An 18,043-nucleotide genomic window follows, 5' to 3' on the forward strand; every position below is an offset into this window, starting at 1 on the left:
TTTTGTCACTCCAAAAAAATGTATGCTTTGTCTGTGATCAGTTTATTTTGGCCCTAATGATGACATCCCATTACTTACATCAACATATCTGTAGACGACATACTGACAGTTCCAGTGAAAAGATCGAAATGCAAGTCCAGCATTTGGAATCGACCCCTGAGCTTTTATCTGTTATGTTTCTCAATAAATAATGAAGCCTCGCTTTTATGAAACTGTTTGTCAGTATTGATCGATTAGTTTAGGGCCTTCGAGTTTCCATGCATATTTTCCAAAGCAGAGAATTTGTTAAAATGTAGGAGACCTTTAAAGCAGGCCTGCTTTTATCCCTTCACACTACTGACCAAAGATGGCGCCAATCCACAACGTCGTTCCCTTAAATAAATAACTTTGAATGAGTAGAAGAAGAAAAAGAAGCAGCAAGGGGCAGGCAGCTGGTGACAGCCGAAGTGTACCGTTCCCCCACCCTCCTCAGCACTCTGTTAACTGGATCAAACGGAGAAATTGCCGGACAGCTCGATGGAAATACAATAGTAACGTTTGCTGATAGTCGGCGATTACATTTTATAACTTTGAGCGGATAGGACTAGCGTTTGTAGGCGAGTCCAAGTAGTGTTATCGTTGCTGCTTGTGGCAAACTGAGTTAACACTGTTGCTTCGAGCTTTTAGCATAGGTAACGTTACCGTTAGCTGTCTAGCAAGCAAAAGCTAAATAACTTCAGTGTTTACGGTCCCATCGGATTGCCAGCTTCGACAGTCTGCCAGGTTATCGCCAAAGCCGTCAGGTTGTCGGCTACTCGGTAAAGATGGGTGACATAAACCCATCGACATCCCATGCATTTCAGTCGGAGGTGAGTGTTTTATATAATTGTTTGACAGTGAGTAGTTTGCAGTCACGGCTAGCGACGTTAGCAAATGTCAACTTATTTGAGGTTGTCACTGTGACTAGCAGCTGCTGATTAGTTAGCGTTAGCTTGCTGCTGCTAATGTTGACATATAATATTAGCCAGTGGAAAAATTTGACAAGTTATACACACCAAACATTCCCGCGGTATTAGAACAAGCTGTCAGCTTTCTATAAATAAAACTTTACATGTCGCATGAAAATGAGTCATTAATGCCACTTTAAACGGTACTTCACGAAACCTGCGAGTTAGCCTTACTGTATGCTTCATGGAGAATAAAACATTCCATCATCATTACGGAGCATGCTAACATTAAAGCTAGCTGACTAACCATCATATTCACGCCATCTGGATTTTTCGCAGTGTAACAGCTGGCGGACAATGATGCTTTTGTTGCACTTTGTTATTCCTTGATAGTCTGTAATATGTATTACCGCGCGGCTTCGTTGTTTTGTCCGTTAATTGAACTATAGTGACACTAGCTGGTTAGCAGTAGCTAGTGAGTTATTTGCGGTCTACCGCTAGCCGACCAAGCTAACATTAGCTGTCGTTTTTAGTTGGGTTTGTCGGTGGGGGTTGGCAGGAAGGTTCACTTTCATGTCTATAGATAAATATGTGTGTGCGTGGGCGTAGTGAATCAAACTTTTGCCTGTGTTAGTCGCCGTTTCTCCCACCGTGTACAATAGAGGATGTGTGGCGCGATCACTCGTCGTTCATATCAACGCCATATCTGGCAGTGCAGGTTTATTGCAGCTAATGCTTCAGTAACATGATTGTGTTTCAGGGTTTCAGTCCGCCGTACAGGAGGAGGAGGACAGTGGAGGATTTTAACAAGTTTTGCACTTTTGTTCTGGCATATGCCGGTTACATCCCATACCCTCAAGAGGTAAGAAAACCAGGCGGTCGGTGGCTGTGCACTCTTCTTCACATCAGCATCTGTCTAGTTGGGCTATAACGGTGTCTCTTAAATGTTTTAATCAGGAGCATCGCCTGTGTTATACATAGTTGCATTATATTTCCGCATGTAAACAAACAACCATACAAAGTAGGAAAATATTTAGTCTTGACCAGCAGAAGTGAAATCTACACAGAATCAAAATGTTTGTAAAAATGATAAATAATCAAGACCCAAAGCCTGTCACTGAGGTTATCTGAGTGTGTGTGTGTGGGGGGGGGGGGGGGGGACTGTTTTAATCATGAGCTTTATTCTAAAACCGGAGCTACTCTTTGACAAAATTATTTGGATCAGTTACAGATGATCTTGCATATCCACTGTGGATTAACTTTAAGTAATCTAAACCTGTGGTCTATTTGTCAGTTATAATATGACTTAATGCAACTGCTGCCACTCATTATTGTTTTTTTATTATTATTATCTTCTTGAATTTTATTCACTCGCTAAATCGGACATGAGACTTTATTGTCTTCTGCTAATCTTGGGGACCAAAAAGGAGATGGCCAGACAGGGAGATTACTTTAACAGATTCTTTTGGCTTTATAGTTTCTCTGCCTGTGTTTATTTTAGTTTTACACATACTCAACTAAGAACTTTATCTTCTTTTTTTCTTTTTGCACTTACATGGACTCTTGGCTTAATACATGGGTCTCTTTTGCCCTTGTCTGGTTTTTTTTTTATATATATCTTTTTTTTTTATTATTCTCTCACACATACAGCCATCTATGATGTTACTATGTACTAGGTTAACTGAATCGGTTGTATGGAAAGTAGCCTTGTTCATGCTGGTCATTCATTCAGATTTATATGCATTTAACTTGTTGAAAACATTCATTTTAGTCTAATTACAGTTTGTTTGTTTTTTGTTTTTTAACACATGCTCCTCCACTGTCTAGAACATGGAAGCCATGTCCTGTTATCAAAGGATGTAGAGCTGCATCCTTTGATAACAGTGTATCTTTTGTTACGCAATGGGGGGGGGGGGGGGGGTTTGTTGTTGTTGTTGTTTGGTTTTTTTATTCAGACTAGATAAGAAGCACCAGGTGGTAGAGATGTTCCTGTAAAGTGACACACACCCTTGATAGCATCAAATGTTCTGTTATTCTCCACTGCTGCAACTAAAGTAGAGCATTGTTTTTAGTGCTATTTTCTGTAAAACCAAAATAAAATGTGACATCCCTCTCTCTGGTTTATGTGAAGTTTCTTTTATCATAACTAACGTTGGATGACTTAGTTTCCTTTTCTTCACCATCAACAGATGACTTGTTCGCTTTCCTTTCAGGGATTTATTTTTATGGTCATGTGATTGCAAATGTATTAATTTTTTACCTGTTAGTAGCCTACTTCATCTCCTTATGTTAGTGAATTAACCCCTGCACTTCCATTTATTATTTTAGGACTCTCCACTGCGCAGTAGCTCAAGCCCCCCGAACAGTACAGGCAGCACAGCCGACAGTGATGGCTGGACCCCAGGACCAGCATCTTCCTGCCCCCAACGCCCCCTGAAGGGCCCCCAGGATAGGAGCAGGAAGCGTCCACAGCCAGGATCCATTCTGTCCAGCCACGCCAAGAAAGATGTAAGACAGATTTACAGTGGGGCAAAAAAGTATTTAGTCAGCCACCGATTGTGCAAGTTCCCCCACTTAAAATGATGACAGAGGTCAGTAATTTGCACCAGAGGTACACTTCAACTGTGAGAGACAGAATGTGAAAAAAAAAATCCATGAATCCACATGGTAGGATTTGTAAAGAATTTATTCGTAAATTAGGGTGGAAAATAAGTATTTGGTCACCTCAAACAAGGAAAATCTCTGGCTCTCACAGACCTGTAACGTCTTCTGTAAGAAGCTTTTCTGTCCCCCACTCGTTACCTGTATGAATGGCACCTGTTTGAACTCATCATCTGTATAAAAGACACCTGTCCACAGCCTCAAACAGTCAGACTCCAAACTCCGCCATGGCCAAGACCAAAGAGCTTTCGAAGGACACCAGGAAAAGTATTGTAGACCTGCACCAGACTGGGAAGAGTGAATCTACAATAGGCAAGCAGCTTGGTGTGAAAAAATCAACTGTGGGAGCAATCATCAGAAAATGGAAGACATACAAGACCACTGATAATCTCCCTCGATCTGGGGCTCCACGCAAGATCTCATCCCGTGGGGTCAAAATGATCATGAGAACGGTGAGCAAAGATCCCAGAACCACACGGGGGGACCTGGTGAATGACCTGCAGAGAGCTGGGACCAAAGTAACAAAGGTCACCATCAGTAACACACTACAACGGCAGGGAATCAAATCCCGCAGTGCCAGACGTGTTCCGCTGCTGAAGCCAGTGCATGTCCAGGCCCGTCTGAAGTTTGCCAGAGAGCACATGGATGATACAGCAGAGGATTGGGAGAATGTCATGTGGTCAGATGAAACCAAAGTAGAACTTTTTGGTATAAACTCAACTCGTCGTGTTTGGAGGAAGAAGAATACTGAGTTGCATCCCAAGAACACCATACCTACTGTGAAGCATGGGGGTGGAAACATCATGCTATGGGGCTGTTTTTCTGCCAAGGGGACAGGACGACTGATCCGTGTTAAGGACAGAATGAATGGGGCCATGTATCGTGAGATTTTGAGCCAAAACCTCCTTCCATCAGTGAGAACTTTGAAGATGAAACGAGGCTGGGTCTTCCAACATGACAATGATCCAAAACACACCGCCCGGGCAACAAAGGAGTGGCTCCGTAAGAAGCATTTGAAAGTCCTGGAGTGGCCTAGCCAGTCTCCAGACCTCAACCCCATAGAAAATCTGTGGCGGGAGTTGAAAGTCCGTGTTGCTCGGCGACAGCCCCAAAACATCCCTGCTCTCGAGATCTGCATGGAGGAATGGGCCAAAATACCAGCTACTGTGTGTGCAAACCTGGTAAAGACCTATAGTAAAAGTTTGACCTCTGTTATTGCCAACAAAGGTTATTGTCAATGGAAAATTGTATTTAGTAGTCAGTATAATCTTTTAGTGATATAAGTTTGCTTATGGTAGGATGCTGTTTGTAGTTATTTGGTAGTGACAGGATGTGTGATTTTTAGCAGGCTTGGTTCACCCCCACATCCTGGGAGCGTGGGAGAGGTCGTACCTTGTTTTATTGTTTTAACGTAGCTATGTCTGTTTTAGTCTAAGTGCTTTAACTGCTGGACTTCCTCACCGTGCCATCTAGGGTGGGGGAGACTACCCTCTTTATGATCAAGGATGTACCTTTTGTGCTTTCATGTTATATGACCCTTTGATCAACACACACACACACACACACACACACACACACACACACACACACACACACACACACACACATACGCTCAATGGAGTATAAATAAAGACCGGGGCAGTTCTCTCACTGGAGTCTCTTAGAGTGGAGGCTGCCCTTGCTAGCAAGAAGTTCTGTGTGTTTCTCTTCTCTGAGTCTTTACTGAAGAAGTGTTTTAGAACATTTTCCCTAACAGTTATGTTACAAAGTATTGAGTTGTATTTTTGTTATTGACCAAATACTTATTTTCCACCCTGATTTACGAATAAATTCTTTACAAATCCTACCATGTGGATTCATGGATTTTTTTTTCACATTCTGTCTCTCACAGTTGAAGTGTACCTCTGGTGCAAATTACTGACCTCTGTCATCATTTTAGGTGGGGGAACTTGCACAATCGGTGGCTGACTAAATACTTTTTTTGCCCCACTGTATGTCACATCATCAACCTTATATAATCTGACCAGGTAAAAGTTTTGTTATAATTTTCAAATGGATATTAAATTTTCTCCTCTGCAGCACACAATCACTACCCTGCATCCAGATGATCGCAGGAAAGCTGACAAGCTGAAGAAGAAGAAGAGGAGGAAGGAGAGGGAGCATCAGTCTGTTGAAGAACGTGGGGCTCACTTAGCAGTCCCAGAGCTGCAGTGCCCGCTTTCCTTTGGCGGCCGAACAATCAAAGAAGAGCCAGAAGATGACATCAGCATTCCCCTCCACCCCCAGTGCGTGCCTAGCCCGTCCCCTTGCAAAGAGGAACCCAAGGAAGAGCGTCGATACTGGGACGGACGAGACCTTGAGGAAGGGGTGGTAAAGATACAGAAGGTGGAGGGCTTTTCAGGAAACAGAACGGTGTTCCGCCAGGGAAAGCAGGTGGTGTTCCGAGACGAAGATGGCTCAGGGGAGGATGAGGATATAATGGTAGACTCTGGTAAGAGATTTTGGGGTCAGAAATGCTTAAATGTTTTTAAAAAACTGATGAATGAATAAAGTGGAAGCTCAGTGTATTCTGTCTCCTTTCTTTTCAGATGATGACTCGTGGGACCTGGTGACATGTTTCTGCATGAAGCCTTTCGCGGGACGCGCCATGATCGAATGTAACAAGTGCAACACCTGGATCCACCTGTCATGCGCTAAGATCCGCAAGAGTCACGTGCCAGAGACATACGTGTGCCAAAGCTGCCGAGAGACACACGGACCTCCAGACACTCGACGTTCCCACCGCTCGCGTGTAGGCCCACGCAAACACATGCTGGACTGACCCCAGGCCACATCCTGAACTCTGACCCGTACCGCTCCTACTTTAACCCTCTACTGGACTGGCCCCTCCTCCTCAGATTCAGGTCTCGCACCCTTCAGTCTCTCTCCTTCAAGGTTCAACCATGAACCCATATTTTCTACAAACATTTTAGTGGACCTATCCCGAGCCCTTATCCCATTTGAGAACAATTTGAGTGCTATTTTAGATTTACTAAGGTTTGTTTCTGCTTCCTACAGACTCTGCGCGTAAGGCAATCACTGAATGGATGTCTGTCTGTAGATGACATTAGCATAGCAACAAACCGCTACTTTTGGGGCTTGGTGTCTCGTGAACACTGGAAGCATTTTGAACTGCCATATTGAGAGAATTCTCACAACTGCCACCCACTATGGTGCATGCTGGGATTTGTGGGAAAAATGGTTTGCACTTTAAAAAAAAAAAAAAAATCCACCTAACCTTTCTTTCAGAGACGGGTGTGTCTTTCTGATCTGGTTAAACTGGATTTAATTTCTCTATGATGCCTCTATTGATGTTACATAATTAACCATTTAAAACAGGAAAACAAGTTGAGGCTGGTGTCAATTGCTTCAGATGGTGCTATAGTATTAAGCTGAGGTATAATCGAATAGAACAAAGATGTAGGATAAGAGGCTAGAGTCTGCATCTGCATCATCAGTTTGTTGTTCTGCTTTTCTTGTTTAAGACATTTTCAAGAATATCATTGAGGCCATTAGCTCATACAGCTGAACCAAGATCTTGTCTTCCAGACACTGGTATTCCTCTGAATCAACACGTTACTCAGCCATACACAGAAGCTTTCACACTTTGTTTCTCAACGTGTTTAAACAGTGTTCTTCGCTGACCACATTTGTTCCTAATAAAGAAATTGTTATATAACAGTTTAGAAAAAAAGAAAAATTGGGCAAATGACAAAAGTCAGGTTTTCAGTATATCCTGTTATATCTGGTCAGTATGATTTTAGTTAACCACTTGATGCGCTTGACTAAGTTTTCAGAGACAAATATATTTATAGAAGGGAACCACAGTCCTGTTTGCAGTACTGACAGGTGAAAAAAAGGTATCTGTAACTGGAATGGTGTCAGACCAGAAATCTTCAGTTTTCAATGAAGATTTCCGGTTGAAATTATGCACGCAAGCGTTTAAATAAGGGTGTTGGCGATGCATCTGCTGCTATGAGTTGTCTGAACCAATCTCCATGTTTTTTTTGTTTTTTGGGGGGGGGAGGGGGTTTCAAGTCTTTTGCAAAGCATCAAGTAGGGATGCACTGATGTGTCAGCAACACACCGGTACTGGCCCATGTTGGCCCTGTTGAGTTGTTTTTACACTTTTAACTCTGCACAACGTTGTGAGAATCGGGGCTGTTGTCTACACTTGCCGTCTGACATGTAGCATACAGATTTTTTTTTTTTCTTCTTCCCCTGTTATAACGATTCATTTGTCATCCTGGCCCAAAGTGAGTAATGCTTAATAATAATAATAATAATAATAATAATAATAATAATAATAATAATAATAAAAATAAAAAAAAACATAAAAAAAATGGAAGTCAGATTTTTATTCTGTATTGATTCTGAATTTTCAAATCAGTGCACCCCTAGTACCATGGTAGTGGTGGTTTGTCTCTGGAAGGTCAGAGCAGAAGGTCAGATCTCAGTGAGTAATCGCCTCCCGTTAACTTTTGCATTGCAGTATTCGGTTCTATGTGGAGTACCATTGATGGAAAACTTGCTCCCATTTGGATTAAAAGAACTTTAAGCTTTGTTATTCATGTGCCATCTGCTGTTGGGACTTGTGTGTTTCTGAACATATATATATATATATATATATATATATATATATATATATATATATATATATATATATATATATATATATATATATATATATATAAATAAATGCATAAAAGCCATACTGTAGAGTGACAGATTTTAGACTCAGATTCTTGGATACTTGTCGGTGATGGGGTTTTATAATGCAGAATCAAAGAGTTGACCAGGGAACGACTAAAACAGACGAAGAATGTTTGTTTGGGGGTTTTTTTGTGTAAAGAACAAGAATTTCCAAGAGTTTGAACGATTAAACTCATCTGTGCACTCTCCTGGTATTTACAAATGTGGGTTAACTGGTTTGTACCCAGCAGTCGCCTAAGTTATGTTTTTAAGACATTTGAAGAACTAAAATCACTTTTGCTGTTTCTCAGGACATGCTTGTCTTGAAGAGAATCTGAAGACTCCTTCAGACACAAGCTCATAATTCTGAGTGTGCGTCTTAAAGACATTAGTGTAAATTAATGTTGGAGGGGGGGGGAAGCTCATTGTGATACAGCTTGTTTAATCTGAACCTGGGTTGTTCTATCCTCTTACTGAGAAAGCGTTTGTTCTGTGGTGCACACTGTTTCTGTGAAACTATTGTAAACTACTGTAAATAAAGAGTTACCATTTTAACTTGATTTTTTTTCTTTTTAGCGGGGTGAGGTATAAAACTTCAGTGTATTCTGTGACTCTGGAGGGTGTAATCAAATGCCAAACATCTTTTAATCATGTTTATTGTCTTTACAGGACACACAAACGGGCTCCTGAAACCATTCATAACATTTAAATACTACGGCCAGTCAGTTTGGATGATGGGTTGGAATGTAACAGCAGGGAGCACTCTTTCTGCAGGCCTCAGGGTGGCACCAGAGCAGAGGTGACAGATGACTTGACCAAGAAACCTTTACATCACACTTAAAACAACATAAGACAAATACTACAAACAATTAGTGCAAAATGGACGCTGAAAGAGTAATCCCAACCAAAGAGCAGTATAACAGCTCTCCCTTTCAATACACCAAAATAAACAGGAGCAGGGTGCAACTAATCTTAAAATCTTTGGGACTTTTGTGCTACATCACCTACCAATTTCTCAACAGTTAAGTGTATCATAGGATATTTTGCCTTTCCCTCACCATTAAGAGGAGCAAATAACAGCCAAGGAGAATTAGTGCATGTATGACCACATAAAGTGGCTTCAGAACACATTCGCCTTGCAAGCAAAAGATCCCGGGTTCAGTCCTAAGAGAAGACAAATCCCTTGGGGAATGTGTCGGAATTCCCCGAGGAATTGAGGTGGTGTGAAAATCTGCCAAATTAACTTTGTGGTGCTACCTGCAGTGGCGACGCTTTGTGAATAAGGGAGAAAAATATTATTTTTATCATCTAAACGATAGTAATACAAGCCCTCTGCAACTATAGAGTGGCGTGTCGCTTAAAATGAGTGTGAGTCTGATTTGTTTTCAATGAAAGCATCAGGGAGAATAGTATTAAATTAAAATATGACAAACTAAAACACTGTAACACCTAATTTAGACAATATAGCTTTGTGGTTTTGGTGAGGCTACGGTTCAGTTGCCCAAAACCTCTAGAGTCAATGGAAACATGTGCCTCTGTTCTACGGTCTCTCCACCTCAGAGAGCAGCAGAAGGACCCCGACACAAAATAGAGTAGATATTATTGACAACTATATTGCCAAAAGTGTTCACTGACCCACTCAAATCATTGAATTTAGGTGTTCCAATCACTTCCATGACCACAGGCGTATAAAATCAAGCACCTAGGCATACAGACTTCTTCTACAAACATTTGTGAAAGTACAGGTCGCTCTCAGAAGCTCAGTGAATTCAAGCGTGGTACTGTCATAGTTGTTATTATAATAAAGTGGAAGCATTTGGCAATGACAGTAACTCGGCCAGAAAGTGGTAGGCTACATAAAAATCACAGATCAGGGTCAGTAGATGCTGAGGTGTGTAGTGCACAGAGACGGCCAACTTTCCGCAGAGTTAATAGCTACAGATCTGCAAATTTCACGACCTTCAGATTAGCTAGAGAATAGTGTGTAGAGAGCTTTACAGATTGCGTTTCCATGGTAGAGCAACTGCATCCAAACCTTACATCACCAAGTACAATACAAACCTTCAGATGCAGTGGTGTATAGTATGTTGCCACTGGACTCTAAAGCAGTGGAGGCGTGTTCTCTGGAATGATGAATCAGGCTTCTATATGTGGCAATCCACTGGACGAGTCTGAGTTTGGCAGTTGCCAGGAAAACAGTACTTGTCTGACTGCATCAAGCCAAGTGTAAAGTTTGGTGGAGGGCTCTGTGGGAACAGTGTGGGGAGGGGAGGGCAAGGTCCATAAAGACACGGTTGAGCAAGTTTGGTGTGGAAGAACTTGACTGGCCTGCACAGAGTCCTGACCTCAACCTGACGGAACACTTGGGATGAATTCGAGCGGAGACTGTGAGCCAGGCCTTTTCATCCAACATCATGTCTGACCTCACAAATGTACAAATTCCCATAAACACACTCTTAAACCTTGTGGAAAGCCTTCCCAGAAGAGTTGAAGCGGTTATAGCTGCAAAGGGTGGACCGACATCATATTAAATTCTGTGGATTAAAAACGGGTTGTTCAAAAGTGTGTGAAGCCAGACAAGCAAATACTTTTGGCAATATAGTGTATAAGAATGATCAATTCAGATCAATACAAACCATGAAAGGTAGAGGTGGATTGTAAAGTGGCTTGCATATGCACAGCCCTATTACAGATATGGCAATTGTGGAGTGTAAAGGGGGAATCATCTGATCTGTGACTGCAGCTGGGCTTGATTTCATAGCCAACGTGTTAAGCTCAATAAATTACATCAGCAGCAAATGAGCTACATGTGGCAAAAGTGCTGATCTTCTCCAATTTGCATCCAACCAATTACAAAATAATCCAAATGTTTCAAATCCATGCCAGTATTTTACTGCTACCACTGGATTTGTTCCAGATATACATCAGAGAAGTACAAACTATAACCTTCACTGTATTTAAAGTCCTTATAGAAAATTCTGTTTTGGCTGCAGCTACACAGTCAATCAATAAACACTGACGCAAATCAAATCCAAGCTGAATTTCTGCCTTTAAATTGCAGTCTAGAATAGATATTAAAAATCAATATGTGGAATTTGAGCTTCTCTCCCTCTCTTCAGTTGGAACTCTACCATTAAAGGGCAACTGCCGCGTTCCCTCCCCGAGCAAGCCCTCCCCTTTCTTCTACATCTCAGCCTTCACAGATACAAGTTCAGAGCACCAGTTAACACCTGCCGACCGGCACCGCAGTGAGCAGCAGATAGCGGCACTAAAATCATAAATAAATTAGGATGATTTTTTTTTTGAGCGGATGATGAGAAATTAAAAAAAAACAAAAAACAAAAAACTCGAGTTTAGTCATTCCTCAGTCGTGGCTAGCCTCGGGGTTAGTGAGACGTGATCTGCGACCAGAAACATTTACATGAATTATTGCAATGACTATGCCATACCAATATTAGATCAAAACTATCAATGTGATACACATATAGGACAAAGACTACAATGATATGGGGTAAAGTAGAGCCCCCACTTTTAGCTCATCATTTAGGGAGTGTCAGGCCCTCTTGTGTAGTGCATATATAAATCTATGTTGTAGGTCTGTAGGGTTGTAGGGTCTTCTCCCCTGCAGAAGGCAGGTATTTGAGCAGCTCTCTCAGGTGTGGGGACACAAAGGGCAACACCTTGTCAGTGCTGACTGAATTCTGCTGGCCCACAGGAAAACATGAGTGGAGGAACTATCGGATTTGCTAACGTCACAACAGAAGAAGGCCAGAGGAGAGAGGCCAGCTTATTTTCGATGTGACCCCCTCCATTCTTGGGTTCTTCTGTTCACACAGTCCGTTTGCCTCGCCGTACTCCGACAGCGCTGCCCTCTAGGACTCGGACTCAATTCTGTGAGCTGATGAGACAAAAACACACTAGTAATCTGAACACGGATGCAAGCAGATGCTGTGCTGTTGAATACTATGGTAAATAATGTTACTCTTAATAGTCTCGCATACTAACATTGCTTGGGTATCCGTAGCGACTCTGTGTCTGCAGAGATGACTTGGTGCAAGACACCCCTGAACTGGTAGAGTAATTTTAGACTCTTCTCTTCGCCTACACAAGGGTCGTAGAAACCGGGCAACCCTGACTGCACACAGAGAAACAGTTTAAAAGAAATGCATGCAGATGTACATCAGATGCGGAAAGAAACTTTCGTTTGGTTTGACGCACCTTAGAGGCCTCAGTGAGGATGAGTTTGGAGTCTTTGACGAGGCACTGTAGAGGCACGGTCACATCGATGACTTTGGCTTTCTCCTGCTTCTGGCTGGTGTCTGACACAAACGTCCCATACCAAGCATTCAGGATGATCAAGCCTAAAAGGTAATATACATCCATCATGATTGGCTTCACAGCAATGACGTTATGGGAGTCAGACAGACAGGATCTAAAGTTACAGTGCATTATGTAGTGTGACAGCTACTTTGACATGTGTTTCAATTATATGGATTCTTACCAAGTTTTGAGTGGATACAAACTTAAAGAAATATCAGTTTTTCCACACTGTGCAATGATTTTATTGTGTGTGCGTGTGTGTGTATATACTCTCACCCATCTTGGATTCTTCTGCTTCTATGATTCTCCTCACAGACTCCTGCATCAGCAGAACCTGCAGAGGAGCCGAGGGAGAAAAAAAATAGGGAAGGCAGGAGGGGAGAGGGGGGTTAGAAAGAGAGCAAAATCAGGATAGGATTGTAGCGAGCTTTTCTGGCGAGATTCAGTCATGAGTTCATAATGAGGAGAGCTGAACTCAGAAACAATGATCAATTATCCCCCACACACAATAAAGAACTGTGTTTCAGCATGCGAGTACTCACAGCAGACTCTGCCTCCTGCTTCTTCTTGGCGATGTCTGTGGCAGAGCTCTTCCTCTGCAGCTCCAGCTCTCTGAGAGGCACAGAGACAGACAACAATCACCCGCTGGGATTCACATTGGAGGCGTCTGTGATGACAGTGTAAGCATGAAAGAAATCCCTCTAGTATTAACAACACCCGCAATAGAAATGCTGCTCTTTTTCCCCCCTACAGCAGAGTTGATCACCTTTATCTGATGTGTAAAGTTTGGCCATCATGCTATTCATTAAGTGTAAAAAAAAAACATAGATCAAATACAGAAAAGTAGAGGAGAACCAGGTGATGATTAATAGAAAATTATCTTTTCTTATTTACGAGTTTTTGAGAACAAGCCTGGAACCAAGAGTTTCTTCTGCTGGGACAATGTGAGATGCTGTTTGAGGCAGAGGACATTTACTCACTGTTCTTTCTGTGCTTGTGTGTACGGGATAACGATCAGCCTGTGGACGGCCATGTAGACCAGCAGAGGTCCCACAGTGGCATAGAAGACGGCGCTGGGCAGCAGTTGATCAGTCAGATGGACTGGGAACAGGTATGTTTGATTTGCACGTGCCAGCCTACATAAGCCCAAATGTAAGCACACTCTTATAAGATAATCATGCAGTGAGGCAAAGACACACAGTAGAGTGAGACCACACTGTAGATGGCCCGTACTTGATCTTGAGTGTAACTCCCTGCGGGACCCCAATGCTGACAGTGGCTGACAGTATACTGTGTCGGCTGATCTTTCTCTCTGCTCCATATTCTACCACAGTGCCAAACCAGCCTGTCCTAGAAACACGGGGATACAAAAGTGAACAGGGAGATAAATGAAACTAGGCAGCTAGTAAAGAGAATAGCATGGCCACAATTGGACTTTTAGAGCTACTATAAGTGGTGATCACTGTTGTGAGAAAACAGCATGTTTTAAATGTTACATTACCTTTTAAAATAATGTCTCCATTAATGCAACAACTACAGATCATGTCTTAATCTGTATTAGCTCTGTGAATAAGCTATTGTTATGATATTGAATATGCTAACAAGAAGAAAAAGTAAAATTATATTTCTATAACTTTCATTGTATGTTTGAATAAAACCAAACACAGCATAAACATGCAACTGGGCAATGACCCCAAACACAATATCAGCAAACTATTTTTTGCATGTATAGGACACTTTTTACACACATACTTCACAGATCCTTTAACTTTGGTCTGGTCTTCATCCTGGAACTTGTACTGGTAGCTCATCATCAGGTAGGAGTGTGGCACGCCCAGCTGGACAATGCAGGTTGGAAAGCCAGGAGAACAGCAATAAAGAATAGAAATAATAAGGAAAAAAATGATCAAATTAATAAAAGTAATGACGTAGTACTGCTGCAGCCTTTGTGTGCATGCTTATCTTTGAATGTACCTGCAGAGCTAGAGTAAAGTGGCTGCTCTTGGTGTCTCGGACAAGGCTGGTAGTCATGGCGCTGTTGGGCCCCCAGCGCCACTGAAGATAACCCATGGTGTTCTGATCCAGGTGCCGCGCTGTCATCAGAGAACAACTCGGTCGCAAACCTCGAGGTGAGAACTGTAAACCGCACTGGGCTGTCATGAAACTGAACAGAAAAAAAAAAAAATCATACAGAAAGGAGATATGAAAGGAGAATGCAGTTTTGCAGTTTGACGCATTATTGACAAAAAGTTGGGTCTTACCACCGTGGTGTGACATTGCGAAACACCTTTAACCCAATAAGAGGTCCCAGTATGTCTCCCGCACCAAACTCCACCTGCAACAAATGCAGATGCAAGTGCACGGAAAGAAGAGATTGTAGAAGGCTACAAAAACTGAACCTACCGCCTTACGCATTACATACATCATGTCTGCAAGAATTACCAGCTTGCAGGTGTATGATTCCCAACTAGTTAAAGTGCAAGTTACATCAAAGTTTCCATTTGGTCTTCAACCAAGGAAGATCTGTACAATCACTTCAGCTTAAAGGTGCATGTATTTAAGGTCACAATGACCTTGATCATTGGCCACCACATTCTACCCAGATTCTCCTCAAATCCAGGTGGACATCTGTGCTACATTTTTAAAAAATTCCTTTAAAGCATTCCTGAGACAATGTGCCCAAACACCTGGATAGGCACACAGACTTCCTCAGAGGTATAATGAGATGGATGGACAAGTTCCTACTCATTAAAACAAAACGTTAATGTGCTTCTCTCTGTAAATGTGTCTGCTTGTGCGTACCTCCCCCCAGCCCTTGGCTGACATAACCCTGCGCACGGTCATGTTAATGTTTCCTCCTCCGTTCCCATTATGCGTGGAGAGCGAACCAGACAGCACTGCTGTGTCAGAGTTCGTCAAAGGAGCCTGCAAAAAGACAGACAGCACAGAATACCGATGTGATCTTGGCTCAGGCTAGCACGTGGGTGGACGGTAATGGCTAAGTGAATGTTTGTTGTACCTCTATAGACTGAGAAATATGCATCTTGTTGATTTCAATATGAGGAAAGCCTCCTCCTGGCATCTCTTCAAAGTCTTCATCATAGCGGTCAAACAGGTCCGTTGCATCCACACCAACGCTGATGGTGCCCTGAATAATGATGCCGTGACAAACAGATTGACAGGATTAATTAAGAAAAAAGGAAAAGAGTGGGAGACATAATGCAATGAACGTGGAAACAGGGCTGTTTCGTGCTGTTATGATGCTGCAAACCTTAGGGTTTGTTCTTTGCTGCAGTCTCCTCTCCTCTCTCTCTCTCTGTAGCCTTTCATATTCCTCTCGAATTTCTGCCGGTGTCCTCTTCCTCTCCACCACCTACACAGAATCACAAAGTGCAGGTGACGCAGACACAGCACTCAAATGCAAGAAAAGTAGATTATGTTTGGAAACATACCTCCCAGCCTTCCACCTCCAGCCCTTTCTTCCCAAAGATGTCATAGATAGCTCTGGAATGAGCATCACTCAGCACTGAGCAGAGGGAAAGCAGATCCCGAAGACAGACAATTCATTTCACAAGTTCAACTATACCTACTAAATGCCTTACAACTATGAGATTCCTCACCTTCATAAGCTTGGTGAACCTGGTTGAAAAGTTGCTCAGCTTGTCTTTTCAGCTCTGGGTCTCTGTGTTTGTCTGGATGGTAGAGCATACATAGCCTCCGATATGATGCCTTTAGCTCCTCAGCTGTGGCCTGTGGCAGGAGACAGGACAAGAGTCACCCCTGAGAATGGCTGACTAATTAAACTGATTAAAACAGCAACTGTTGGGTATTTTTGCCTGAAAATAATTGCCACAGCCTCCTGAATTAATGTCTGTTCAATCAATTAACTGACTAATCAGTTAATTGAGAGCTGAAACACCACTGCTGCATTAGTGCGTCCAAATTCAAGAGTGAAAAACAGTCAGCAGGCGTTTACATTAAAAAGCCATTAACAAAAAGCGTAATAATGCACTACGCGTTAAGCTAAGGAGTCTGCCCCTGTGTACCTAATGCTATCTAATGTTACTTAGATGAGCAACTACAATCCACACAGCTCATATTCGCCCCAGTTTTTAGGAAAACTCAGATTTCAGAGGATGTTCTTCAAGACGATCGTAGCATTTCTGCCAGCGCCTACTTCCATGTAAAGTAGATAGACAGCCTGCCGGTGTTCGACCGGTCTCAACCTCTAACGACGATGGTGCCGACTGAGAGAAGCGTTATTCGGTTGGAGGATGAGAGCACACGGGCTGCAGAAGGCTTTCTCATTAAAACCCAACACAGAGGTCACAGCAAAAAGTCCGCTGACGTCGGACATCACTGATAAACACGAAGCTAACCTTACCTCTTTCCTAACGTTGAGCAGTGAATAGAAGTCCTGATTGTTAGACTCAATATCATCATCTAAGGGAGCCGCCATGTTTGCGTTTGGTCCGGTTCGGTCCCGCCCACTCGTTCAGTGTTCTGGGAGCTCATTGGTCAGTCACAGGAGGAGCCGCTGTCTTTCTGTCGTCCTCTGCTGGCTGTATACATACAAGGAGAAAAGGGCTTTTTATAAAATGTATGTTGTCAGTTTATGACTTTTTTTTTGTCATCCTTCAATTTGAATGTGCGCCAAACACTCAACTGTGATTGGCTATGACAGATTTCGGGGTGTTTAACAAATTATGTACTATCTAAAAAGAAGTACAGTGGAAGAAATAATAAATAAATAAACAAATAAGTAAATAAAATCTTGTTACTGGCATTGGTTCTTGGCCTTCTAGTAATTTAAACATTTCACAATCTGTGCATCGCTAATAATAGCCTCTTTGAGTCTACTACTTCCTTTCCTTGGACATTTCATTTTGCAGCCTTATATTTCTACACTATATTTAGAAGGAGAACTGAGTACTATGTACTCCACTACATTTATCCTTAGATAAAAGACCAGAATCAGATTTTACAACCAAATCACTGTTGATACCCTCAGAGCTCAATGACTACAGGCTAGTTGCCAACTAAGACATGGGTGAAGACATCTCTTGACCCTCTGCAGTTTGAATACAGATTAAATCTGCAGTCATCTACATACTACAGAGAGCGACATGGTGAAGATCACCCTCTTTGATTTCCATAGTGCATATAACATGATTCAGCCGCTGCTGCTGAGAAAGAAACTACAGGAAATGTCAGTAAATGCACACATTCAACAACTCATGAATTACTGACAACCAAAAAGACCAGCTGCAGTATGTGAAAATGTGCAGTGCTCTTTGAGATCAGGTGATATGCGGTACAGGAGCTCCACAGGGGACAGTGCTGTCTTCATTCCTGTTCACCTTGTACACCTCAGACTCTCAGCACAACTCCAGGTCATGCCACCT

At 42.3% G+C, this 18,043-nt stretch overlaps 2 protein-coding genes across 2 annotated transcripts; one reads left to right on the plus strand and one right to left on the minus strand.

Moving 5' to 3' along the window:
• The first annotated feature begins 379 nt into the window (after positions 1-379).
• On the plus strand, positions 380-8,873 carry phf13 (PHD finger protein 13). The gene is made up of 5 exons (XM_085456243.1): positions 380-848; positions 1,687-1,788; positions 3,255-3,434; positions 5,667-6,078; positions 6,176-8,873. The coding sequence occupies exons 1-5, from the start codon at positions 804-806 to the stop codon at positions 6,406-6,408; spliced, it is 972 nt and encodes a 323-aa protein (XP_085312369.1). The 5' UTR covers positions 380-803; the 3' UTR covers positions 6,409-8,873.
• Positions 8,874-8,965: 92 nt separating this feature from the next.
• On the minus strand, positions 8,966-17,155 carry dnajc11b (DnaJ (Hsp40) homolog, subfamily C, member 11b). The gene is made up of 16 exons (XM_085456244.1): positions 17,023-17,155; positions 16,259-16,388; positions 16,091-16,164; positions 15,910-16,011; positions 15,658-15,786; positions 15,441-15,563; positions 14,900-14,973; positions 14,613-14,802; positions 14,391-14,476; positions 13,872-13,988; positions 13,619-13,774; positions 13,181-13,250; positions 12,915-12,972; positions 12,537-12,679; positions 12,324-12,453; positions 8,966-12,216 (listed from the first exon to the last, which is right to left on the minus strand). Exons 1-16 carry the CDS (start codon positions 17,095-17,097, stop codon positions 12,191-12,193), a joined length of 1,683 nt encoding a protein of 560 aa, XP_085312370.1. The 5' UTR covers positions 17,098-17,155; the 3' UTR covers positions 8,966-12,190.
• Positions 17,156-18,043: the final 888 nt, after the last annotated feature.

The sequence above is a fragment of the Copadichromis virginalis genome, linkage group LG5, assembly GCF_057382275.1.
Source record: "Copadichromis virginalis isolate Kocher_CV1m ecotype Utaka linkage group LG5, C_Virginalis_male_GT1.1, whole genome shotgun sequence".
In the NCBI taxonomy this organism is placed as follows: Eukaryota; Metazoa; Chordata; class Actinopteri; order Cichliformes; family Cichlidae; genus Copadichromis; species Copadichromis virginalis.

Bases quoted from the DNA above. Each gene is read 5' to 3' on its own strand.
- phf13 (XM_085456243.1), top strand. From the start codon at position 804: ATGGGTGACATAAACCCATCGACATCCCATGCATTTCAGTCGGAG. The intron at 849-1,686 runs GTGAGTGTTTTA...ATTGTGTTTCAG, and splicing joins CCCATGCATTTCAGTCGGAG to GGTTTCAGTCCGCCGTACAG. The intron at 3,435-5,666 runs GTAAGACAGATT...TCTCCTCTGCAG, and splicing joins CCAGCCACGCCAAGAAAGAT to CACACAATCACTACCCTGCA.
- dnajc11b (XM_085456244.1), bottom strand. From the start codon at position 17,097: ATGGCGGCTCCCTTAGATGATGATATTGAGTCTAACAATCAGGACTTC. The intron at 13,989-14,390 runs GTATGTGTGTAA...CCGTGTTTCTAG, and splicing joins AAAGTTAAAGGATCTGTGAA to GACAGGCTGGTTTGGCACTG. The intron at 13,251-13,618 runs GTGAGTAAATGT...TGTGCCTCTCAG, and splicing joins ACACAAGCACAGAAAGAACA to AGAGCTGGAGCTGCAGAGGA.